The following is a 26,677-nucleotide window of genomic DNA, read 5'->3' on the forward strand; positions in this document are numbered from 1 at the left end:
CGCCCTGTCCCTGCCTGTTGGCTTAAGGTTAATAGTAATACGAGAATCTAACAGGCATGATCCTCTCTACAACCATGGTGATCTGCACATGATAACTAGGCTGCCAGGATGAATGATCAGTCTGACTTTGAACCCCGTTCCTCAAGTTAATTAGTTCAGATGCCGTGCGTCGCTGAAATCTCTTCAGCATCATACAATTCCCACCCCATCATTTCGCCATTGGACTACCTTCCCATGCCAACCCCTGTCGATGTCACGGCCCGTCGGAGCTTTCCTCAAAATCTAATAATCCTCCCGCTCAAACATGCAGGGGCTGGTCAATCATCTCCGGCTCCACCTGTTGGCACCAGCTTGACAGCCCAATATCCATGTTACTGCTTCTCAAACAACATAGGGAGGATCGCATTGACATGCTTCACTCACCCCTTGCTACCAACAGAGCCTTCTCGGCTTTTACTCCTTTGGGACACCACCTTGACTTTTATGAGACGTTTACCATGAGGGACGGTGCGGACTCGATAACGGCATCCATTTCTGTAGTTTAGGCATATATGACCCCTTCTGTTCATCGTACCCTCTTGCCTCAAGAGTTCCAGACCAGTGTTTCCTGACTTGCATTATTCCCCGCTATCATGAGACTCTCTAGCAACCAACTCTCACCCATGGCTTCTCTCGTCACTCTCATTCTACTCTTGTCCCCGTTTTCCATTGCCGCAGACGAGTGCCAACCTTACCGATGGGACTTGGACAAGCGTCGCGATGCTCCAACCCAACCGCAAGATCCGTTGCCCGGCTTCACTCCCACCGTCCCCTGGGGCAAGAAGCCCAAGCCGGGTGAGGTCAAGTGTGTAGTTTGGGGCCGGACCTACAAGGACGTCAACTACTACTCATGCAAAGGGCTTGCCAAGCGCCATGGGATTGACGTCGAAACCTTTTTCAAGCTGAATCCCGTGCTTAACCCAAGCTGCGATAACATCAAGCCTTACCATCTGTATTGTGTCCGTGGGTGTAAGTCAAGACCACCTGCCTTTTCAATTTGCGAGATGCGGCAACTAACCGGCGGGTGATAGATATTCAACCGAAAAGAGCCTACGACGGGCTCTGTGGTCCTAAACATGGCAATGCTACGTGTCTAGGAACGGATCACGAGTGCTGCAACTCGGAGACTTGGACCTGCGGGAGCTCAGAGTATGTGGCAGCCCAGGACTTCTATCGTTACTAACTCCCTCTCCAGCGAGGACTGCGCTGCCGGCACCTGCTACGAAGGCGACTGCCCTGGCCACAAGATCTACACCACTGACGGTAAGTGCGGCAAGGATCATGGAATGCGTGTCTGTGCAGGCAAATGGGGCGACTGTTGCAGTAGGGATGGTGTCTGTGGCACTGGCCCTGGCTACTGTGACGAGCAAAATTGCCAGATGGGCAACTGCACAGCCGCCGCAACGGACACTGAACAGGACAAGCCCAACTTTCCGTGGCTTGTCGGCAACACAACTGACGGATCCTGCGGCGGGCCCAAGGGTTATACTTGTGACGTGGTATACGGGAACTGCTGCAACAAGCATGGCGTCTGCGGGTCTCTGCCGGGTGACTGTGGAGAGGGCTGGTAAGTGACATATTGCTCCCATGATACTGGGGCTCTCTGGGTGTTTCAAGCTAACTTGAGTCTATAGTCAACCAGAGTTTGGCAAGTGCGGGTTGGAACTCTGTTGATGGCGTTTTTACTGCCTTGTATCATGCCTATGAACTGTAGGATGGGCCTGAACTGATTTTTTTATTTACCTAGGTTACATGTTTGGGCATACTGCTTGCCACTTGTTCCCTATCTCATTATATTACTACTTGAGACTACAGGATTCCTTCATGATTCCTTCGTTACTTGCTATACCCTAACCCTCACAGCACAAGCTCTTTCGTATCTCGACCAGCTCAACGTTACCAACGTTCCCAGCCTTGACCTATCTCGTTCAATCTCTGATGGAATTCTCGGTATCGGTCATAGCCCGGGGTGTTCGGGTCATGCGGCATGAATAACGTGATATCCGGTTGCATCCCAAGTGATGCAAACGGTTCCAGTGAAGGTCCTACCGCAGGTCCTGTTGGCCTGCGCCCTCGGATCCATTCTCCTTCCTCCCTAATATTGACACCGTCCACTGAGGTACAGTCCACCACCAGCTTGATCCCAGCTGGCACCGGGTTAAAGACCGACATGGCCGACAAGATGTTTTGGCGTAAGGGCAAGAGCCAAGGGTGCACGGCCGTCAGGTAGTCGTGGACAGTGACGTACGGCTTGTCTGATGCCTCAACCACCAGGGATGGCGCTTTTGGCGGCAGATCCTCCCCACAGCAGCGCAGCAGCCTGTCGTACACCCACCCATCTTCTGCGATGGCCTCCTCAAAAACGCAGTCTTCGTCATCAGGATCAGCGTGTCTGTGTTCGTCCTTCCAACTGGCCTGCCAATCGTCCAAGGGACTCCTGGCTTTGACCGTGATCGAGGATACGCCGGCCGTAGTCATCGGCTCTTGGGAGACGGGGTGCCAGGTTGTACCAGCCAGAGTTTGTTGAAAGTATGGCTGGCGGGGCCCTTCGGGTTGAGCAGGATCGTCCAAAACAAAGATGCTGGACTCCAATGGGCCTTCAAGGATCCAGAAAAGGCGTTTGACAGCGTCGTTGGCGCGGGGCCCTTGACCGGACAGAAAGAGTTGGTTGAAGGAAGGCAATGGAGTCGGTGTCATGGTGACGGATCGTGAAGTCGAAAATGGCTTGGGCTGAATATGAGTAGATGGGAAACAGCTTTGGGTTGGATGGATGAAGGAAAGAAGAAGACGTGTGGCTCATAACATCGGCGTTGTTGGTCTTTATAGAGGCACGGATGTGCATGTGATGCATGGATAGGAATGCAAGGGTGAGGGTTGTACAATTGTGGATCTGGACATGGAGGAAACAAATCCTTCAATTTAAGACTATTTCTTTTTATAGAGTAACCCGCAGGAGGCACCGACAGGGAGGTGTCGGCTGCACGTAGTAGTGACGGTACATATTAGCACTTCCAAGGTGTAATAATGTGAATTGTACTGAATTTCTGCCTGGACGTAATATTTCCTTCATGGACCTCTAGATCGCGCATGTTGGTTGATACTCGTTTGTTATCTTACCACACGGTGTTACGGATAGACGTTTGATCCAGGTTTGTTTGCACGGCAACCAACAGCAACAACAACACAACAATCGTCACATAAACGCGTGATGCTGTATAACAGTCGTTGGGTAATAGGCACTTTGTTCCAATCAGCATCTATCCCTCCTTGTCCTACTTTCACCTCTACTTTCACCATGACGCGGCAATACCTTGATCATGGAACCCAATGCCCACACTTCGCAGCACGACGACAATGGTGAATCAAGTAGCCTTCCCCCACGAGATGCCCAAGGAAATGTCCTCAAGGGAAGGGCGAGGATATACGCAGAAGTACAACGCAACCAGGAACGCCGTCGAGAGCAAATGACACCTGAAGAGCGCGCCGCCGAAGCAGCCGACATCGAAAACAAGGCTCGACGTCGACACAAGAGGAAAAGGAAAGCAGCCAACAAAGCAGGCCTCGCCGAGATCGCGCTGACCGGCTACCTGACCGAAGACCAGTGCCAGGCATTGCTTCGGCAGCCTTTCCCACCCGACGCGACAGCCTTCTTGCGTTCATTAGACGGCTACCTCGACAATATAGGCGATATTATGGCTTTTAGACTACCGCTAAGCTATAGTACACAGTACGCCAGGCCCTTTCTGCTGCAATCCGCGGAGCTGTGCAAGTTTGCCCTCGTCGACTGGAGGGCCCCTCACCCGGAAAGCGTCCAGCAGAGGGGTCGCAGCCTCGCTCTTGACCGTCTATACAAGATATATCTCCTAGAGCACCGCCGGAATGACCGACTAGAGCAGGCTCGGGTCGTGGCTCGTGGGGACCCAATGCAATACCACCTCAAGTTCATCCAATACTAGGCGCACAAGATGCTACACAAGTACGAGGCTACCGTCGAGAGGGAGGTGCCGCTGACCGACCAGACAGCCCCCCACGTCTAGGCCAGCATCGTCCCCAAGGATGGGAACCCCTCTGTTCATCACAGAGGGGGCATCACAACCTGTAACTACGTCACTGCTATGACCGCCTTGCGCACCGTAATTGCCTTATTTCTCCACGAATTAAAGTCCAAATAGCTTTAAATTAAAGATAGATCTTATTTTTAATTAAAATTAACTATACCTTGATTTTTAGCTAAAAAAAGCATTACTATAGCGCGTGCGGCGTATATATATCTATCTAGGCTATTTATACCACTAATAACTTAGGTAAACCCCTCCCTAGGCAAATATAATATTAATAATACCGCTGCGCTTTACTATATAAATACCGCCTTAACTAAGAAATATATATATTTATTAAAAGCTAAGAAACTACTACTTTCTAATTCTAAAAGAGGGATATTATTAGCGCTAATTAGCCTAGAAGAATAAGCTTTAGTGACCTTTATTTACTTAATTAAGAGGAGCACTTTTACTATATTAAAAGCCTCTATTTATAACTATGCTAGTTTCCTTCGGGGATATTAATTTAATAACCTATAGCCTCTTATATTAGTATTATAAGTATAGAGGTTTAAAAAGCATTATTTAGAGCTTGAATATAAGTCCCTAAAGGTCTAAGAAGTTACTTATATTACCGCTAAGATAGATATATAATATATTAATAATTAGTTTATAAAATTTAATGCCCTAATAAGTACTCTTAATATCTAAAAGTATAATCTTTAAAACTTTAATAAAACCCCCTTATAAATTAGGTAAATAAATAATAGCCTTAAGCTCTTTTTTACTTAGATAAAATAAAATATATAAATAATTATCTTTTAGCCTAGGAATAAAGAGTTTTTAATATCTATTAATATTATTAATATAGCTAGTAGGTTAATTCCTTTATTCTTAATATTTATAGCAAAGATATTATTAGAGGAATATATATAGGCTAATATTAATAACTAGGTTATCCTTATATTTATTAATATAAGTTTTAATAACTCTTATTAAGCTATGTAATAGCTATAATATTTTAATTATTATTTTTTTATTATTAATAAGACCTTCGCTAAATCCTTTATTAAGAAGTAATTTAATTACCTAATAATTATTATAAAGTCTTAATTTAATAAGAAATATATATTTAAACCTTATTACTAAATTAAGAAGGCTCTAACCTTATATTAGCTTTTATTAATAAATTCCTTTTTTACTTATAAGGATCTTAAATTTCTATAGTATTATAAGATATTTAATATTATCTTATATTACCTCCTAAGTTATTTAAATTATTATTTATAACCTCTTAATATACTTAAAGATATGCTCTTAATATTATTAAGAGACTTAATGCCGCTTTTACCTAGCAATAAAGAGGAGGATTATAATAATATTAAGGTTATTATAAACATATAGATTATATTACATGCCCTAGTCACATAGGTCCCCCATATAATAAATCTAACTCTATAATAATTAGATTTAATAGCTTTTAGATAAAATTAACTTAGTTTTAAATTATCTTTAATATACCTTCTTTATACTTATAACTTATACTTATTATAACCTTCTAGCTATTAAAACTAGCCCTTACCTAACTACTTTTAGTAATACTTAGGTCTCTTACTTCCCTAAGAGACCTATAATAATTAATAGTAATTAATACTTCTTTTAACTTAACCTATACTTTATTTAATAAAGCTAGCATTAAAAATAAATAAAGTATTAAGAAAAAGCCTTAATACTTTTCTTCTTAAAATTAATATATATTATACTTTTATCCCCCGCGCTAAGCTAGATAAATCTAATAACCTCTATAATAACTCTAAGCTTATTAAGGTAAGACTTTTTTAAATAAATATTATATTAAATTATTATTAGAGCCCTAATAAAAGTAAAGCTTATAGTGAGTTGGGGGAGAAGGGTACTAAGCCGTTTTGGGCCATTGGGCAATTTCCTATACGTAGAAAAGGGTCGAAGGCCAAGATGCCTCCAACCATCATCATTATCTTCGTGACGGTCAATGAGAAATGAGCAGCTTTTGGGCTCTTTCTCTGGCCAGATTTTCATTGCTATCAATTGATCATTTGCCCTTATTATTTTATATTATATTTGCCTCACTGAGAAGTGTGTGAGATCCCTCTTTAAAAATCCCTGAGAAGAGTCACGAAGCGTTCAAATCTAGCTGTGGTTGGTGTGTTCTGTTTCTCTAATAAAATATTAAAATAAAAAACTTAATAATTAAGTTATTTAAATTAGTCTTTATAAAGAAATAAAAAAATTAATTAATAAATTTAATAAAATATTAAAAAGACTTAATATTATAATTATAAAAATAATAGCTATTAAATTAAAAAGTACTTTATTACTAAGTAATTAATTATTTTTATTTATAAGTTAAAGCTAACCTTAATTATAAAGGATTTAATTAATAAGTAAGTTATATTAATTATATTAAACCTAGCTACTTATAATATTATAAGTATTTATAAAAGTATTATAAAGGCTTTTTTTTTTTAATTAATTACTTATTAAACTTATTAAGAAGTATATTAATAAAACTACTAAGTTAAGTAATACTTATAATAAATATAAAAATAATAAACTTAGCTAAGATTAGAATTTATTTAATATAAAATAAAATAAGATAGGTAATATTTAAAAGGAATTAAAAAAAAAATAAAAGGGTTAAATAATAAAAAGTTTTTAGATAATAAATAAATAAAATTATAAAGTTTAAGGAAATACCTAAAATATTATTTTAAGATTAATTATTATTAAATCTAAGAAAGAAAAAATAAAAAAAGTATAGATTTAGACTTTATTAAGATAATAAAGCTTTTAGGGACCTTAGTAATTATTATATACCTTAGTTATATAAGTCCCTTATATAATAAATCTAGCTTTATAATAATTAGATTTAGTAGCTTTTAGATAAAATTAATTTAATTTTAGATTATCTTTAATATATCTTCTTTATACTTATAACTTATATTTATTATAACCTTCTAGCTACTAAAACTAGCTTTTATTTAACCGCTTTTAATAATACTTAGGTCTTTTACTCTCTTAAGAGACTTATAATAATTAACTCTAATATGCTATATATTAAAAAACTAGCTCTATAGGGATTATTAATAGATTTAGTTAATTAATAAGAATTATCTATAAAATAAAAGAAATTAAATAACTATATATTTAGGAATAGCTATTTAAGCTTATATTATTAAGATAATATAAAAGGCTAAATATAAAACTAGATAGTTATTATTAAATTAGCAGCATAATAGGCAATAAGGGAAGTACTACTAACTAAAGTAGCGCGCTATGCTTTTTGGCCTAGTAGTTACTTTCTAATAATTAAGAGTCTCAGAGGGGCACGTTGCGTACTTATAACTGCCGAAAAGAGCTAGCTTGCCACCCCTGAGAGAGCTAAGGGTTTGATCCCCGGGTGTGAGATAGGGAAGAAGAGAGTACCAGCGCAGCCCCTGGATGGCCAGCACTAAAGGGGCGTGTTAAATTGGCAGCATAGTAGGCAATAAGGGAAGCACCACTAACTAGAGTGGCGCGCTATGCTTTTTGGCCTAGTGGTTACTTTCCGACAGTTATATCTGGTCATATGAATGTTATGCGACAAAGATGCTATATCCTCTGCCGAAGGCGTACCTGGTCACCAAACCGCACGGATCCCACTAACACATTCTTCTGGCCTGCCTTCTCTAGACCTTCACTTATCTCTGCGTCCGTCGCCGTACTCGCCACCGCCAGCCAGCCATCCGTCGCCGGGCCCGAGACGCGAGCAACCGCAGCCCAAGAGCCGCCCAGGAGGCCGTCTTCCACGCGGCGCAAAAACCACATTGTCGCGAACGCCATGAGCACCAAGTGCAGCGCCACCGTCGCCAGGACGGCCCCGAAGAACCTCCACGACGTTGGCCGCGTTACGGCCAGCTCTGTTTCCATGTCTATCGGCGCTGGCACGTCGAATTGGAAGAAGTGGTCGTAATAAGACATGCTAAAAAGGCTCGTAACGAGCGCCTGGATTGCCCACGCCGCGCTTCCCGTGTCCTTTATCACGCCCTGGAACACGGCGGCGTGCAGGCGCGACATCGTCATGCCGCAAAACTCACACGCTTCTAGAACATCGCTACTATTATTGGCAGTGCTGAATAAATCGATGCTGTGGCCACCGCCGCCCGGTAAGTCGTTGAAGGCGGTGAGCATGATTTGGCTGAAATCTGCTGGCGGTGCCGGGCTGCTCTCAGCGTACGAATCGTTGATGACGATCATAGATGGCGGCTCAAGCCACGAGGCCTTTTTTGCCAGCTCGAAGATGCCCCGCTCGACACGTGGTAAGATAGGGTTTGTCCCTCCCAACTGCTCCTGGATGGCCCTCGTGTCGTACATGCTCAACGAGGCTATCCAGCTTGCCGCTGCCTCAGCCGCGCCGTGTGGCCGCGTGGCCGTAATGTTGGTATCCTGGACCTCCAGGGAGAATGAGCAGAGGGTCATGCCGAAAGACAGGCCACTGACATCGGTCTCAAGCGTGGTCCATTCAGTCTTGTCGGTAACCGTTTTCTTGATCTTGAGGTCTCCCCCTGCGTTGTTCACTAGCCCCCAGTGGTCGAATGTACCAGTGGTGTTAATGACAAGATACATGGGACCCGGAAAGGGCTGGGTGTAGGGCTCCGGGGGGATAGGTAACATCTCCGAGACCAGTCCCGTGTCGCGGTTTCCGAATTCATCGGCGAATGGGATATTGCAGATGGTAATCGGCCATTCGCTGGCGGCGATGTCCAAGGAAGATCCAAGACTGCTCGGGACGGAGAAGGAGCAGTTGAAAGGAGAGTGTTGGACACGTCCGTTCATCCCCGTCGAGGTATTCAGTCGCGGTACCGTCTCTTTCGTCCAGACCGATCCCGCGATCCAAGAATCGAACAGAAACGCCTGGATCTTGATCTTCGAGAACGCCGGCCGCATGCACGCGACTCTTGTGTCCAGCAGGGTCGCCGCGCCGCTATATCCGATGGCGAGCTCGCGGCTGGATTGAGGATCAATGGGTAGGAAAGCACGCATCGAAAGCCCGGTGTCCGTGACACCGTCTCGCGGGAGTACTGGTTCGGTGTACTCGGCAAAGGCTGGGTAACTGCGCGGTCGTGTAGCCAGGTAGCCTCTCGATTCGACCTGAGAGTTTGCCTGCGATTGTGCCGTCGAGTTAATGCCATACGGTAAGCTGAGGCGTCGACGGTCAGTAATGACCCCAATGCCGACGTCAGATAGCAGCGCTGTTGATGTAAACTGCAGCAGAGTCGTTGTCCATGTCATCAGCAGCACAATAAGCCAGAATAGACAGCTGCGGCGACCCAGCGCGCGAGGCAACCGCCCAAGGAGGCCATGGGGTCCTGTATTCGAGAACACAGCCAGCGATACGGCCGCAGCCTTCGACAGAGGCGTTTCCGACGTCTGGAGGAGCAGCGCGGCGACCATGGACGTCATTACAGCAGCTTGTGCGGCTACCGTCCAGCGCAGCAGAAGGGATGTGATGGTGATGGACCGCGTCAACCAACCTGTGACGACGATGCGACGCCAGACACTGTTATCCTCGTTGCTGAGCCATAAGAAGCAGAGGAAGCCGACACACATAAAGATGAGGAGCATGCCGCCCACCATGGCGACGACGGCATTCGTGTCAAAACGGCGCATACGACGCTTGCCGCTTGTATTCTGCACCGCCTGCGACGTAGTGCTGGCGGCATTGTAGCTGTTGGGGAGATCGTGAGGTCGGTAGGTGTCATGCTGATACTGCGCCATTGCTTCTCGTCAATCTGCTCTGCGAAGTCTTGTAGATAGTCTCAACCGCACGTCTTGGAAAGGTTAAAACATCGCTTCCAATTAAGTGATTGCGATCGCCAGCGAAAAGGGTCCCCTTCTTACCAGTCAGCCAAGGCAACCTTTTGCACCCGGCCAGGGTTCGAGGCCATCTAGGGCTCTCGGACTATACCGAATTCGACTGAACTATCAAACGCCCTGCGAAGGGGGTTTTCAGCTCTTCAACGCCACTTTTACACATTCATCAGCTGATAATGGTAATCGGTGTTATGCGGCGTTAATAAGCTATGTTATTATAGTATGGAATGTCTCCAGAAAGTGGTCCACTTGACGGCCATAGAGGAATCAACCTTGTGCGCTAATTCGTATTGCAACTACAGTACGGAGTACGGAGGCACGCTCTAAAAGTTCTCGGCCGCCAAGAAGCTAGCTGCAGCCGCTAAAAAAGCAGGGTGCGATAAGGCCGGAATGGTCTCCCGTCCCTTTAAGCAACACAAAGAGGGCCGTTTGATCAATGATCACCGCTCGGGCCCCCCCTTTAAATGATCACGCGCGCCCCCAAAGTAAGCCACTGTTGAACCGGATATAGGCCGAAATACCTAGAAGGTCACTAACTAGTGGCGCGCCTATGTTTTTAGCCCTGTGGTCGGTTTGACAGCCACTTCAACTCAATTAAAGCAACCTACAGTTAGGATAGCAAAGTATATAACTTTTTTAGTATTACTATATGAGATAAGAGAGCAAGCTTAGTTATGACTAACACCTATAATATAGCACTCTGATTTTCCCTAAGGGCAAATAGATAATATAGATTATCCTATCGGCTCTAAGCGAGATACGCGGGGTAAGTCTATTTGCCTTATGATAACCTAATCCTAATAGGGTATATAGGGTAATTAACACGCTTTTAGCTACTTATTACTATAACCTTTTATATTACCTTAAATTAAGGTAAGATACCTTTGCACCACGGCTAATAATTTACAATCCGGTCTCCCTTACTACTGAGTTAATAGTTCCTCTCTTCCCGCGAGACAATTGCGTCTTGCCCTCTTTTAGACCTGGTAAGTGACCCACCTAGCTAAATAAAAAGCATTCTTACTTTTAGGATTACTTATCGCTTATATATATCTATTAATTATGCGCTACTAAAGGTCTAATTTATATATATCCCCGCCATAGCTTAATTAGCTACTTATAATTAAGCGCCTATCTAGGGTATGCTTATTATATCTGCCCTAATACTAATAGCTTATATTAAATAGTAATTAATAATTAATTTTATATAAGAAATTTATTAATACTTATATAATATAGATATATTAATAATTAAAATATATATTAGTTAATAATTAGTAAAATAGTCTTAGTAATAATTAAAATATTTTAAAAATAAATATGAATATATTATAAATATCTATAAATTAATTAATATTAATATTAATATATAAAACTATAGGTTTTATATATTAATAATATATTAACTTTAAAATAATTTATTTTAATAATTATTAAGTAATAAGATTAATAAATTTAAGTGTTATTATTATAGCTAATAATAAAGCTTCTTAATTTATAAGCTATAATAATAGTTATAAATTATTAAATTTATTATACTTAGCTTTAATTATTAATATAAAATAATAGGGTTTAAGATAAATATTAAATATTAGATATTAAGTAATAAAAATTTAAAAAAAGAATTTTAATTTTCTTTTCTTAAAAATATATATTATAAAATACTTTATATATAACTTAAAACTCTAGTTTTTTTATTATAAAAAATATTAAATTATAATTATATAAAAGTAAATTAATATTTATTTTTATAATACTTTATATTTTTTTAATATTAAAAAGAAATAAAAATATATAAAAATAAGTATTTAATTATAAAATATTATAAAATTAATAAAATACTTATAATAATATATTACTAAGGTTTAATAATATATTATTAATTATAAAATTAAGTTTATTAAGTATAAGAGGTATATAATATAAGTTTATTATAAAATAAAATATACCTTTATTAACTTATTTATATATAAATATAAAATTATAATAGATTTAAGAGTATTTTAAAATTAAATATTAATAAGATTTAAATCTTAAGAGTAAATATTATTTAATTATTATAATTAAAAAAAAATAATTTATAAAAAATATATTATTAATAATTATTTTTATAAGATCTAAGTAATAAAGTATTTAAAATAATTAAAAAGCTAAATCTTAATTAACTAAGGTTTTAAAATTATAATTTATAAATTAAACTTTAAGTAATTATTAATATACTTTAAATAAAAAATAATAATATTTAAAGCTAAGAGGTAAGATATATAAATATAAAAAAATAACTTTATAATATTAAATTTTTAATTTTATTAATTTAAATATATTTTTTATTAAAAAGAACTTAATAAAAAAATAAAATTTTTTACAGATTTAATTATTATAAAATATAAAATTAATTTTAATAACTTAAATAAATTAAATAATATTTAATTATAATATATATATATTATATTAAATTAAATAATTAATTTTATTAAAATTATTATAATTTTTAAAAATATTTTTTATATTATTTTAGTTAAGGTTAATTATAAAAAATTTATTAAAAAATAAAATAAGTTATTATATTTTTAATTTTAGCCTAAGACTTAAAAATAATATATATTTATAATTAAATAATTACTTATTTATATTATTTATTATATATTTTTAAAAATAAAATATATTAATTATTATTTAAGTTAAATAAAATATAATAAAATATATATAATATAATAATAAAATATATAAATAACTAAATTAATATTTAAAAGATTTATAATAATAACTTAAAGCTTTTAAAGTTTTTAAGCTTTTAAATTTATTTAAAAATAATATTTTAAAGCTTTATATATTTTTATTTATTTTATTAATAATATAATAATATTTTTTTAGCTTTTTAATTATTTTAAGTATTTATATAAATAATACTTAAAAGAGTTATATATATTTTACTTTTAAGGTTTTTATAATTATAATAATATCTTATTTTTATATTATTAAATATATAATTAAATAATAAGCTAAGGCTATTAATTAAAAAATATAATAAAATATAAATTAAAAAAAAAAAAAAATTAAGTAATTTTATATTTATATTTAAAATAATTTATTAATTTATAATTAAAAAAAAAAGAAATTAAGAAATAATATTAATATAGTTTATTATCTAATTTTAAAACTTTAATATAATTATATATATAATATATTATCTTAATACTTAATAAGCTAAGATAAGAAATATATTAATTTTAAATATATTTATTTTAATATTTTTAATATATAAGTTATAATAAATATAATAATTTATTAATTAAAAGATATATTATATAAAGACTTATTATTTTATAAAGAGTTTTTAAATTAATATTTAAGTAAGCTTAGTATACTTAAGATTTTATAAGATAAGCTCTTAGATAATATTATTAATATATAATTAAGTATTTATTTAATAATAAATTATTTTAATAAAAATAATTATATAAAAGTTAAGCTATTTAAAAATATTTTAAGGTAATAGCTTAAAAGCTATATAAGTTAAATTAATAAGTAATAATAATATAAATTTAAATATAAAAATAATATATTAATATAATCTCTAAGTAAAAAAAGCTTTAAAGTTATTAGTTTTTTTAATAAAATTAAATTATAGATTTTTCTTAAAGATATATAAATTTTTTATAATTTAATAATATAATATAATTTATAAAAGAATTTAAAATATTTTAATTAATTAAAGGCTTATAATAATTATTATAAATAAATATAAAAACTTTTTAATATTTATAAAACTTAAAGTTATTTCTTAATTTTTACCGCAAGAGGTTAATACTTTATTAATATATTTATTATAACTTATATTATTATTTTAAAAAAATATATAAGCTAATATATAAAATTAAGTTTATTTTAATATTAATTTATAAGCTATAAAGAATATATTAAAAAGTAATATATTATAAAAAAATAAATACCTTAGTAATATTATAAAAACTAATTAAAAATACATTAACTAAGCTAAGAAAAATAAGTAAGATACTTAAAAGCTAAAATCTAAGAAGTATTAAATATTATTATATTTAATATATATTATTTAAAGGCTTAATATTAATAGCTAGAGGTATGTATTAATTATAATTAAATAATAATACTTTTAAAATATATTTATAACTTATATTAAATTATTTTAAAAAGTAAACTTAAATAATAATAATTATAATAATAATAATAAAAATAATTTATATAATATATAAATTAATTATAAATCTAAGATTATAAGGTTAATTTATAAATAATTAATAATTAAAAAAACTTTTAAAATTAATAAATATAAGCTTAATTTTTAATATATTAATAAAAAGTAATATTAATTATCAAGATTTTTATTTATAATAAAAAGATTTAATAAGGTTTTTAAGTTAAATTAAAAATAAAAAAATATATTTATATATTATAAAATACTTTAAGAGTTATAATTAAAGAAATAAAAGCTATATTATTAAATTAATATTAGTTATAAATTTATTTATTATTATAAAAAATAAGTTATATTTTTATATATATAATAAAAACTAATTAAAGTAATTATAATAAATAAGAGCTTAATTCTTATAATAATAAAAATAAATAATATAAAAATTTAAGATTTATATAATTAGTAATACATTACCTAAGTAATATAATTATAATTATAATTTTATTAATATTATTATAAGTTAATTTAATAAAATATTATTATAAAATATTATATATTAAATAATATAATAATTAATCTTTAAGAGTAATATTATAATATACTTAATAAGTAAGTAAAATAAATAAGTAAGTAAAATAAAAATCCCTTAACCTATACCTTATTTATTTAATTAATTAATTCTTAATTACTTAATATATTATAATTTAATTATAAGGCTAAAATACTTCTTACTTTTTAGGCCCTTTAAAATAACCTAAAATTAAAGCTTTTATATATTATAATAATTTATATAATTAATTTAATAGTACTTTAGTATTAATAATAAGGTCTTTAATCTTAATATAATACTATTTAGAAATTATATTAGCTATTAAATTTAAAGAAATAAATACTTATTTATTTTATTCTTAACTTAGATTTATAAAGATTTTTCTCTTAGCTTTATAATATAAATAATATAGCTAATTAATTACTTATTAATTATAATATATTACTTATTAATATATATTAGGCTTATAACTTTACTAAGTAATACTAAGAGCTTAAGATATATTTCTTTTATAAATATAATTACTAGAGAGCTAAATATAAAGACTAAATAATTATTTATAATTAATTTTAACTTATAATAAATATAATTATAAAATATAATATTTAATTAAATAATCTTTATAACTTTAATAAGATTAGCTTTCTTATAGGTATAATTATAAGTAAAATAATTATTATAAATTTAAAAAGGTATTTAAAGCTAAAATTAATATAACTTAAAAATTAAAAATAAATTATAATTATTTAAATAATTAATATAAAAGGCTAAGTAATTTAATTATTTATTATTAGCGCAGGCTAATATTACCTTATTAATTAATATTAAAATAATAACCTCTTAGGTAATTAAGTTATTATAATTACTTAAAATAGCTAAATTAATAATAAGACTAATTTAAAGTAATTAAAATATTTTAATTAATATATAGCTAAATAATTATATAATTATTATTATTTTTTAATTTTTAATAATTATAAAAGTTATTATTTTATTAAATTTAAGAGATATTATAAAAAAAAAAAATTATTTAGCTTTATATATTATTTTATTTCTTTTATTTATTTTAGCCTCTTAATATTAGGTATTTTAAGTTATTTAAAAAGGCTTATAATTAAGAAATAAAGTATTTAATTAAATATTTTATTATTTATATTTTAAAAACTAAGTTTTTTTTAGCCTTTTATATTATATATAAGGCTATTATAATAAAAAGAAATATTAAAAAGGTATTTAAAAGAGCTAATTTTATTTTTTTTAACTTAGAAATTATAATCTTAAAGCTTAATATTTAGTTATAAATATTAATATTAATTAAGAAGGTAATTAAATTATTAACCCTTTAGGCTTTAAAGACCTTAAAGATTATACTTAAGGCTTAATCTTAGTTTAAATACCTTAAAAACTAAATTAAAAGGCATTAAAATAGCTCTCTAGAGTTAATTCTTAAAGTATTAAAGTCTCTTATAAAAGAAATAAAAGTAATTATATATAAGATAGTTTTTATAAAGATAAAAGTTTAAGACTTTTAATAAGTAAATAAGATATTAAGTTAGCGCTAAAAGGTAAAAAAGATTAAATTATAAAAAAGAAAAGTAATAATAATAGAGAAAGATAAATAAGTAATTAATTAAATAAATATAAATATATAAGTAGTAATTAAATTATTAAAAAGTAATAATTAAGAGAGGTTAATTAGACTAAGTATTTAGCGCTATAATATATATAATAAGTCTAAGTATAATATAAGGATATATTAAGTAATAATTAAGATATCTAGGGAAGAATATAATAAGTAATTTTAATTAATTAAATAATTTATAGTATTTTTATTATAATTTCTAATAAGAAAATTAAGATTTTTATTTTACTTATTTATTTATTTTATTTATTTATTAAGTATATTATATTTTTTTATATTTAAATTAATAATAATTAAGTAATTTTATAATTATATAAAAAGATATTAAGTAATAATATAACTTAATAAGTTTATATTTAATAAGACTTATATTATTTTAAAAAATATATAATATCTTTAATAATTATATTATTCTTAAGTAAAAAAAAAAGTTTTTTAAATTAATTAAAATATAATTGAAAGATATAATTATAATTAAAATTAATAAAATATATTTAATTATAATATATAATATATAAATATTAATAATAATAACTCTTAAAGAAGTTAATAAAGTAATTATAATAAAAGTTTAAAAGATTTTAAATTAAAAAGTTAATAAGTATTTAAAATTAATAAAAATAATTATAGTTATAGAGATAGTATTTAAGATAATAAATTATATATAATAAAATAAATAAGATAAGAAAAATAATAAGTAAAGTAAAATAATAATAATATAAATAATAATTAAAAGGTAAATAAAGAAATTAATAAGGTTTAAGAGTTATATATTTATAAAATATTTTATTAATAAAAGGGTATATAAATATATATTCTTAGACTTAGAAATAAATAAATATATTAATTAAGACAGCTATAAAGAAAAGAAAAAATAATATAATATATATTAAGCTATTAATAATAAAGCTAAATTAAAGGATTTAAAAATAACTAAAGAAAATAAAAAAATAAAAATAAAGAAATAAGAAATAAATATATAATTAATTTAAAGCTAAGTAGTAAATAAAGCTATAAGTAAAATAAAAGAAATTAAGTTATTAAAAGAAAGGCTCTAAGAGTAATTAAGTAATAGTTATATATTTTATTAATAGTTAGATTTAATTAGTAATAATATAAATTATATTATTATAAATTATAAAATAATATATATTAATAAAGGATTAAAAGAAAGATTTTTAATATAAGGCTTTAAATATAAAGCTATTTAAAGAAAAAAGAAAGGTAAGGGGTTTAAAGGTTATTATAAATACTTTTTTTTATAAGAAATATATATTAAGTAAAAAAAAAAAAAATTAAAATAATATAAAAAAAGAAATAATAAAAAAAATATAATTAAAAAAAAATATAAAAGTAATAAAAGATTAAGATATAAGAGATTAAAGATATAATAAAGAGATATAAGGTAGGTAATTAAATAATATATATTAAGAGATTAAATTATATTAATATATAAGAAAAGGATTTTTAAAAAAATAAAAAAATAAAGTAAAAATATAATTATTAATATATATATAAAAAATTAAAATTAAAATAAATATTTCTTAATATTAAAAAGATATAATAAAGGTAAATAAAAAAAATAATAAAAGTAATTATTTTAATTATAATATAAAAAATAAGTAAGAGAATAAAATATAATATAATATAAAATATTAAATTAAAATAATAAAGTTTATAATATAAGTAATATAATAAAATACTAAGTTTAATAAATAAAAAGTAATAATAAGATTATAATATATATTAAAAAATATTAATAATATAAATAAAGGTTTATTTTTATTTAATATAAGATTATAATAAATAAGATATAATATATATAATAAGTATATATTATAAGTAAATATATATTATATTTTTTTTAACCTCTAAGAATAAAATTATAATATAAATATTATAAATTATTTAATTTATTTATATTATTTATTATATTTTTCCTTAGATATATTAATTATTACTTAATAAGTCTTTATATTATAATTAGGCTTATTATAAAAACTATAATATTAAATACCTAATTATATTAATTTTCTTTAATTATTATTTCTTAATAATTTTATTACTATCTAAGTATTTATATTTATTTAATTAATTATTTTTTTTTTATTTATTATTATTATTTTTTTTATTATAATTTAATCTTTTTTCCCCTCTAATATTAGCTTAATATATTATATATTTCTTAAAGGTCTTTAATCTTAGCCCTTAATAATATAATTTTATATATATTTCTTTTTATTTTTTTTATTAAAGACTTTATAGCCTTTATAATTAACTCTAAGGAGCTATTATAATACTTTTTAATATATTTTTTAAAGTATTTAAATTAAAATTTAGCCTTAAGTATAATTTTTAATATCCTTAAGACCTAAGAGGTAAATAATTTAATTACCTCTTTAATAAGTATTAAAGTTTATAGCTATATATTAAGCTTTAAGACTATAATTTATAAGTTAAAAAAAATAAAATTAGCTCTTTTAAAAGCCCTCTTAATACTTCTTTTTAATATAATAGTCTTATATATTATATAAAAAACTAAAAAAAACTTAGTTTTTAAAATATAAATTATAAAGTATTTAATTAAATATTTTATTTCTTAATTATAAACTTTTTTAAGTAGCTTAAAATACCTAATATTAAGTAATTAAATTATATAAAAAAAATAAAATAATATATATAATTAAGTAATATTTTTTTATAATATCTTATAAATTTAATAAATTAATAATTTTTATAATTATTAAAAATTAAAAAATAATAAAAATTAATTAATTAATTAATTATATATTAATTAAAATACTTAAGTTATTTAAAGTTAATTTTATTATTAATTTAATTATTTTAAGTTATTATAATAGCTTAATTACCTAAGAGGTTATTATTTTAATATTAATTAATAAAGTAATATTAATATATATTAATAATAAATAGCTAAATTACTTAGTCTTTTATATTAATTACTTAAATAATTATAATTTATTATTAATTTTTAAGTTATATTAATTTTAGCTTTAAATACCTTTTTATATTTATAATACTTATTTTATTTATAATTATATTTATAAAAAAGCTAATCTTATTAAAGTTATATATATTATTTAATTAGATATTATTTTTATAATTATATTTATTATAAATTAAATATCTTTATATTTAGCTTTTTAATAATTATATTTATAAAAAAAATATATTTTAAACTCTAAGTATTACTTAATAAAGTTTAAAGCCTAATATATATTAATTAATAATATATTATAATTAATAAGTAATTAATTAGTTATTTCTTTTATATTATATAACTATAAAGGAAATCTTTATAAATCTAAGTTAAGAATAAATTAAATAATAATTTATTTCTTAAGATTAAATAATTAATATAATTAAGGGATTTAATTATATTAAGATTAAATACCTTACTTATAGTAATATAATTATTACTTATTAATTCTATAGAGAGTTATAATATATTAAATACTAAGTTTTAAGTTATTTTAAAAGGCTTAAAAAGTAAGCAGGGTTCTAGCCTTAGTATTTAGGTTTAATATATTTAATAATTAAGGAATTAATTAAATAAATAAAAAGTTAGATATAAAAGGGAAAGGTATAGTGTGACGGTCGTGTGCGTTCCTAAGGGATAAACTGGTCGTGCTAGGTTTATATTAGCAGAGGATTAGGCGCGTTATCTTAAGCGTAGTATAAGTCACGTCTAGTAATATGCTCAAAGGTATTAAGTATAACTAAGTTATATTAATAGCTAAGGTAGCTATTATATAAGAAAGTGCATAGAGTGCATTCTATATACTTAAAGTGCTCACTAGTAGGAAACCCATGGTGCTTACTTACTTACCTAGATAAGGTTATCGAGAGTAAGCGTTACATAAGAGCGCTTACTTATACCATAGTAGGTCCTACTCACTCTTGTAGTAGATTAGTCACGTAGCGGGGTTCTGCTATATTAGACCGCCTGGTCTATTACTTAGCCGTGATATATAGTATATACTTACTTATAGCATATACTTATTATATATATTATAAGTTAATAAAATAAATATATATATAGTAAATTAAAGATAAATAAAAAAAGATATATATAAAATAAGAAATAAATTATAAAGTATTATAATAACTTCTTAAAATTAATTATAAAAGCTATAAAATCTCTTATAAAAATATTAAAAAGAAATATATATAAAATTATAATATTAAAAGCTATAATTTAAAATCTTAGAAGGTAAATAAGATATTAAGTTAATATTAAAAAATAATAAAAATTAAATTTTAGAAAAAAAATAATAATTAAAAAAATAAATAATTAATTAAATAAATATTAATATTTATAATTAAGAGAGCTTAATATAATTAAAAGTTTTATATTTACTTTTTATAATAAGCCTAGTTATAATAAAAGAATATATTAAATAATAATTAAGATATTTAAAAAAAAATATAATATATAATTTTAACTAATTAAATAACTTATAATATTTTTATAATAATATCTTATATAAAAGTAAAAAAAGTATAATACTTATTTATTTATAATACTTACTTATTATATTTATTATAATAGTTATAAATTATTATTATTATTATTTTTATTAATTCTTTGTATAATAAGTTTATATTATTCTTAAATATAAAGATTATATAATATAACTATAAAGGTTATAAGAATTTTAAAATAGTTTTAATAAATATTTTTAAAAAAAATATAAAATAACTAAGCTAGATTTAGATATAATAATTAGCTAGCTATTAATACTTTTATAAATACCTAGCTAGATATAGAATTTCTAACTTGCTTAATAAATAAAATAAAACAATCATAATTATTAAAAACTACTTATCGTGGATCTTATACTATCCCGCTCAACCTATTTATTATCCCTTCCAAAACTCCTCCCATGCTCTCGGCCATTTCTCCCTCTCTAAACGCCCTAACCACTCCTGGAACTCCTCTGGGTCTTGGTCCTCCATTTCAATCTTGCCATCTTTAATCCCCAGCCATCCCGTCGCCGGTCCGCGAATAAATTGGTGTTCAGCGCCACAATACGCTCGCCACTTGTCTCCCTCGGAGTTGCCGTCGTTTGAGACACGCTTCAAATAGCACGTCTCACACCAATCGCAGTTCGTACAAACGACACAGCGATACATTGCCGTCTGGTTCCAGCTCGTGATGTCGCCGGGATTGTCGAGGCAATAGCCGCCGCAGCGGATGCCACGGTGGCCTGTGGTGTCATACAGGTCGTTGACATCGTTGTCGATGATGGCGTGGAGCCAGTCCTTGTTCCCTGGCTTTTTAGGAATCGTGTCGATATCATTAGGACTAGCATCGGTATTGTCGTTATCTTCGTCAATGTCTTCGCCTTCGTCGTCAGTGTCTTCCCACTCTCCATCGCCGTCATCCTTTAGACCAAGCCCCTCATCGTTGACTTCCAACCTCGTCATGAGATCCAGGCTCTTAAACATCAGGTCCTTGTCCAGATGATAGAACTGTGCGCTCAGTACAATTGCCGCCTCTTGCTGCAAGCCTGGGAGACAGGCGAGCACGTTGCACAGCTCACGCAAGGTGACTGAGTCGTTCCACGGATTGTTGTCCTTGAGGCTCGCCAGGCAGTTGTTAAACGCCTCCGTCAACGTCTCTTCGAACTTTTCCACCGGCCCGAAGCGACGGTACATTCGTGCCAGGATTGTGGCTTCAGGCCTCTTCAGATAATTAGACTCGACGTCGGCCGCGAGATGCGCGTTGCCGAGTTTCCGTCCCGGGAGGCCTTCGATTTCGGCAAGCGAAGCGCGCTTTTGCGCGGAGCTCGTCGCCTGGAGGAACTCTTCGTAGATGATCTCGGCGAGCTCGCGGCGCGCGAGGTAAGGGATGCTGTCGGAGACGGTGTCGGTGGCCGGGTTGATGCAGTTGTCTGCGTCCAGGATCTGGTACAGCAAGCTCTTGGCCTTGGCCGTGTCGCCTATGCTGCGGCGGCAACCGAGTGCATACTGGTACCGTGTGGGTGACGCCCACTCCAAGGGAGACAGCTCCTGGACCAAAAGCTCGTATGTCGCCATCATGACCTGCTCCTGTCCCGTCTGCTTCGACGCTTTCTGGTAATACAGGTTCACCTCGCCCCAGTCCTCGGCGGTCACGGCGAGCCGTATCGGACCCCAGGTCACAATGCTTGAGAGGATATGTTCGTGTCGGCCGAGCTTGTCGAGAGTACGGAGCAGCATGCTGAAGTCTTTGGCCGTCTTTGTCCGATCTCCAGAGTACACTCTCATCGCCTCCTCCAGCGACTCAACGGCGGCCTCAAGCATGTTGTGGCCAGACTCGTAGGTAGCTCGCACAACAAGCGCAGCGTGGAGCAGGTCATCATGCGTCTTATCCAGACCGGACCGGTCGAGTTTGAGTGCCTCACACGCCTTATCATAGGCATCTTCGTCCTTACCCGCGATGTTGTCGAGGCACTTGGCCATAGCCGCGAGCGTTGCAAATTTGTCGGTATCGGTTTCGCAAACGTCTAAACTCTCGCTAAAGGCCACTAGAGCGTCAAATGGCCACTCAGGACGGAGCGCCCAGGCAATGGCTCTGAAGCCAGACGGCCCGACTTTGACGTCTTCGAAAGCACCCATTAGTACCACGACTCGCTCGCTGAAATTCATCCCTTCCTCTTCGACAAGGTCATCATCATCCTCTTCTTCACCTGGCTCCTTGTTGGCTTCAGCTTCGTTTGCCTTGTAGAAACCTGGGTCTTCGACTTCCTTCTCCGGAGGATCCACGCTCACCTCGTGCTGCCAGAAGTGTCAGTTGAAATTCAGACTTGGGTGAGCACGAAGAGACCGTACAGTAGCATAAGCTTTCCACGCAAAGCTGAAAGCGCGCGAGACGTTGTCTTCATGAATCTCGGCATACCAGTGGCTTACATGACTGCGCGCGAGGGGCTGCAGAACTTGGGCTGGATTTTCGACCGCTCTCTGGGCCCAAAGCCTCACCTCTTCCTGCAGTAGAATTGTCGGGTTTTCAAGGGCCTTCTGCGCCCAGAGTTTGATAAAGTAGGGGACTCCTTGAGTGAAGTCATCGTAGCAGGTTCCTGCATCGTGCTGCAACAGTTTCTAGATGCAGTTAGTTTTATCAGATGCCCAATTCTCGCCGTCCACATGTTCGAATTTACCTTGACAACGTCATTTTCATTCGAAGAGATGCGACTGAAGCATTCGACTACCCTGGTGACAACTTCATCTGGGGCAGAAATCGTATACGTCTGGCCTTTTACACGATCCTTCTGGGGCGTGGCAATGTCGATGATTTGTTTGAAATGAGCCATCCAGTAATTCGCCGCGTACTTCTGGAGTATCCGTGTTGAATCAGGGCACTTCAGAGCTCCCGGATCTTCAGGACTGCAGAGCACCTCTGCACAAGTGGCGAAGATGTCGACATGGGAAAGGAGCGGTGATGTCTGCAGAATGTTGTTGGGAGCCTCTGCTGAGCGCATGTATTCACGAAGTGTGTTCTCCTGAAAGTGGATAAGAAGAGAGCTATCCGGTTGGAATGTGTCGGGGAATTGAATATCATCATCGTTCGGGCTCTCAAAGTTGGAGCCCTTCTGAACGACTTGTTTTCGTTGCATTTTTTGTTTGCGCTCTTCCCAGACGAGAGTGCTGGACATGTCCAAGATGCTGGATATCGAGGTTAGTTCAGGTCAGGTCAGGAGAGTTATTGAAGTTCAACCTCATACCTTGAACATCTTCCCGCTAATTCCGTCTCGAGATCAGTCAACTTTCCGAATTTCAACATCATTAAGTGGTACGCCTCCTCGAGCGTGAGTGGGCGCTCTGCGAAAGCTATCCAGGCGAATATTAGCTTTAGCAAAGGTTGTTCTTGCTCCTTGAGGTTCCCAGAGCACGAGGCTAGCACATTGTTGTAGAAGCCAGGTAGGTCTTCTGGGAGTTCGCCGAGTGCCCTCATGGCTGGACGCTCAAGGCCTTTGGAATCAAGGTATTGCAAAATTCTGTCAGCATATTGAAGCCCTGCCTACGGTCAGCTATGCGTCCTTTGGATTTTCTGGGAATCAATACTCGCCATATTTTTCGTCGGTCAGTACTTTGACAATCTCTGCCTTCGCGTGGTCACTAAATCTCGACAATCGGGGAAGAGACTCGAATCTAGAGTCAAGCAGCTTCTGCATCCCACTCCGGGCAGTACTTGGATCGATAGAAATAGTAGTAAAATGCTTGTTAACACGATACTTGCGCCACATAGACAATAGGTCGGAGTCGTTGCCGGTGAAGACAACCTTGATCTTTTGCTTAGCGTCGACGATATTTTCCATGAAAGCAAGTAACTCATTGGCCTGCCCGTGATTTGCTTGTTCAAGGCTGTCAATCACGAGGAAGAGTTGGTCGGTTGACTTCTCTTCGTACAGGGCGTCGATTGTCCAGTGCCAGATGTTGAGAAGAGACCACGGCTCGCAACATATGTCGGACACTTCACTCGCAAGGCTCTCACGGAGCTTCTGGTTTTGGGTGACGATTTGTAGACCGATTGATCGGAGAGCGGACTTGACGGACCTGAAACGCTCGTTTTCTTCCTGGAAGAAGTAGTATGCGACTGAGGCTTGCGGGTCGTTTTTCGTCTTGGTTCGGAGCAACTCAATGATTGAGAAAGCCAGATGGCTCTTGCCCAATCCCGGTTTGCCGGTGATCCAAAGAAAATTCTGTTGTTCATCATCCTGCCACTTTTGGTACTTCTTGTGTTGATAGAGCCAGGAGTCTGTGCCGGGTACGAACGAGCGCCGTAGCTCTTTGAATTTGGCTAGGGGACTTGGAGGGGTCCCGAAAAACTGCTTTGTGATGTTCAATGCCACTGATTTCCCGGTCACGACATCTTTCGCGGGCTGTGCAGCCTCCTCATCGGCGTTCGTGCCCTGGTCCAGCTGGCTTCTTAGCTCTCTGATGCTCCGTTGAATGCTGGCCAGCGAGACGCTCTGTTGCTGGAAATTCTGTTCCTGGTGGTCGAATCCAACCTCAATTCGCCGGCCCTGGTCTTGAAAGTAGCCAATCATTTCCTCATGGATGAAGTCGACTTTCTCGCCTAGACTTCCCATCAACTGCTTAATGTCCTGAGTGTTTCTCACAGCCATCAAGCCGTTCGCGCGGCTCAAGCGGGAGAGGGCAGTGGTGACACCGCCGTAGGCTTCGCCGAGTTTGGCATCGCTGCCTCCTGAGACGAGGTTATACAGGAACCTCAACGGCCTCCCTTCCCACATGTACTTGGTTTGGATGGCAAAGACGACCATGAGGGAGGCTAATGCATCTGTGACGCATTCCGCATAACAGTCGCAGTTTGGAAAGTTGTTCTCGATGATCTGGAGCGTCTTCAGGAAGGACCCAGCTTCTCCGATAAGGCTCAGCAACTGGTCATAGTCCTTGGATTGAGCCTGGCACGCCTTGATGGCGTACGTTGCAACGGTCCAGATGGCCCCGGCGGGAGGAAAGGAGGCGGAAGAAGAAGCAGCGACCTGGTCGCCGATTCGCTGGGCGTAGTCAAGGTTCGTGCCGATGAAGCTGCGCGCCTTGTCCCAGTTTCCACCGTCGTGTCTCCATTTTTCAAAGGATTTCCTCGACGTGTCGACAGAACCCACGACGTCGGCCAAGCTTGTAACGAGATTGGCGCCATCGAGGTCTAGCTTCTTGCCCTTCTTCCCCACAGCATCATTGTATGCCTGAAACGCATCTCTCCACAGTCGAGCTGGCTTCGTGGGAGTGTTCCCTGCTGGCTTTTCCGCGACAACCATTGTTGGAAGTGTAGCGCTCGCTGGGGCCAGAAGTGAAGAGCGCTGAGGGGATGCCTAGCTGCAGAGATGCCTGGCTGAAGGCCAAAATATACAGGTTGTTGATTTACCAGCCATGACGGTTGAGTGTACCAGCTGCGTGCGCCTCGAACGCCTCTCCTGCGCCTAACTTGCCGATAATCCGAGCAGCCGCGCAATAGTTTGTCAGAATGAATGCTACTCTTGGACTAGCGGACCTGTGACGCAATCAAGAAAATACATACCCCCAATCAGACAATAGACAATCTGGGCTCGTGATAGTGCTTCTTGTAATACGGCGAACTCCGTACGCCACTGGGGGAGGTTTAAGTGCACCTACCAGCCTCCTGCCCCACCCACACCTCCACAGTAATCCTCCCTGTTGCGTTGCCCTTTATTACGGTAAGTGCAGTGGCACTTAGGCCTTTATGGCTATTGGAAGTGTGTACCTCTGAACTCCACTCCGCGACCTACAGGGCCACGTATATTCTAGCACCGTGCATGGACGCTAGCTCGTAAAGTATATCCTACGGTATGCAG

General features: G+C 33.3%; 4 protein-coding genes across 4 annotated transcripts; 1 reads left to right on the forward strand and 3 right to left on the reverse strand.

Annotated features, from left to right (window-relative positions):
* Positions 1-1,935: 1,935 nt before the first annotated feature.
* Positions 1,936-2,736, reverse strand: MRS44_010830 (uncharacterized protein; the record flags this gene model as incomplete). Its single annotated transcript, XM_046273294.1, has 1 exon — positions 1,936-2,736. One exon carries the CDS (start codon positions 2,734-2,736, stop codon positions 1,936-1,938), a length of 801 nt encoding a protein of 266 aa, XP_046123314.1.
* Positions 2,737-3,356: 620 nt separating this feature from the next.
* Positions 3,357-3,995, forward strand: MRS44_010831 (uncharacterized protein; the record flags this gene model as incomplete). The annotated part of the gene is made up of 1 exon (XM_046281815.2): positions 3,357-3,995. The coding sequence occupies one exon, from the start codon at positions 3,357-3,359 to the stop codon at positions 3,993-3,995; it is 639 nt and encodes a 212-aa protein (XP_046123313.2).
* Positions 3,996-7,709: 3,714 nt separating this feature from the next.
* On the reverse strand, positions 7,710-9,875 carry MRS44_010832 (uncharacterized protein; the record flags this gene model as incomplete). The annotated part of the gene is made up of 1 exon (XM_065619470.1): positions 7,710-9,875. One exon carries the CDS (start codon positions 9,873-9,875, stop codon positions 7,710-7,712), a length of 2,166 nt encoding a protein of 721 aa, XP_065475542.1.
* An 11,346-nt stretch (positions 9,876-21,221) lies between these two features.
* MRS44_010833 (uncharacterized protein) lies at positions 21,222-26,122 on the reverse strand (the record flags this gene model as incomplete). The annotated part of the gene is made up of 5 exons (XM_065619471.1): positions 21,222-23,120; positions 23,175-23,441; positions 23,501-24,005; positions 24,065-24,356; positions 24,532-26,122. 5 exons carry the CDS (start codon positions 26,120-26,122, stop codon positions 21,222-21,224), a joined length of 4,554 nt encoding a protein of 1,517 aa, XP_065475543.1.
* Between the last annotated feature and the right edge of the window lie 555 nt (positions 26,123-26,677).

The sequence above is a fragment of the Fusarium solani genome (assembly GCF_023522795.1).
Source record: "Fusarium solani strain SB1 chromosome Unknown bctg00000007, whole genome shotgun sequence".
Taxonomy (NCBI): domain Eukaryota; kingdom Fungi; phylum Ascomycota; class Sordariomycetes; order Hypocreales; family Nectriaceae; genus Fusarium; species Fusarium solani.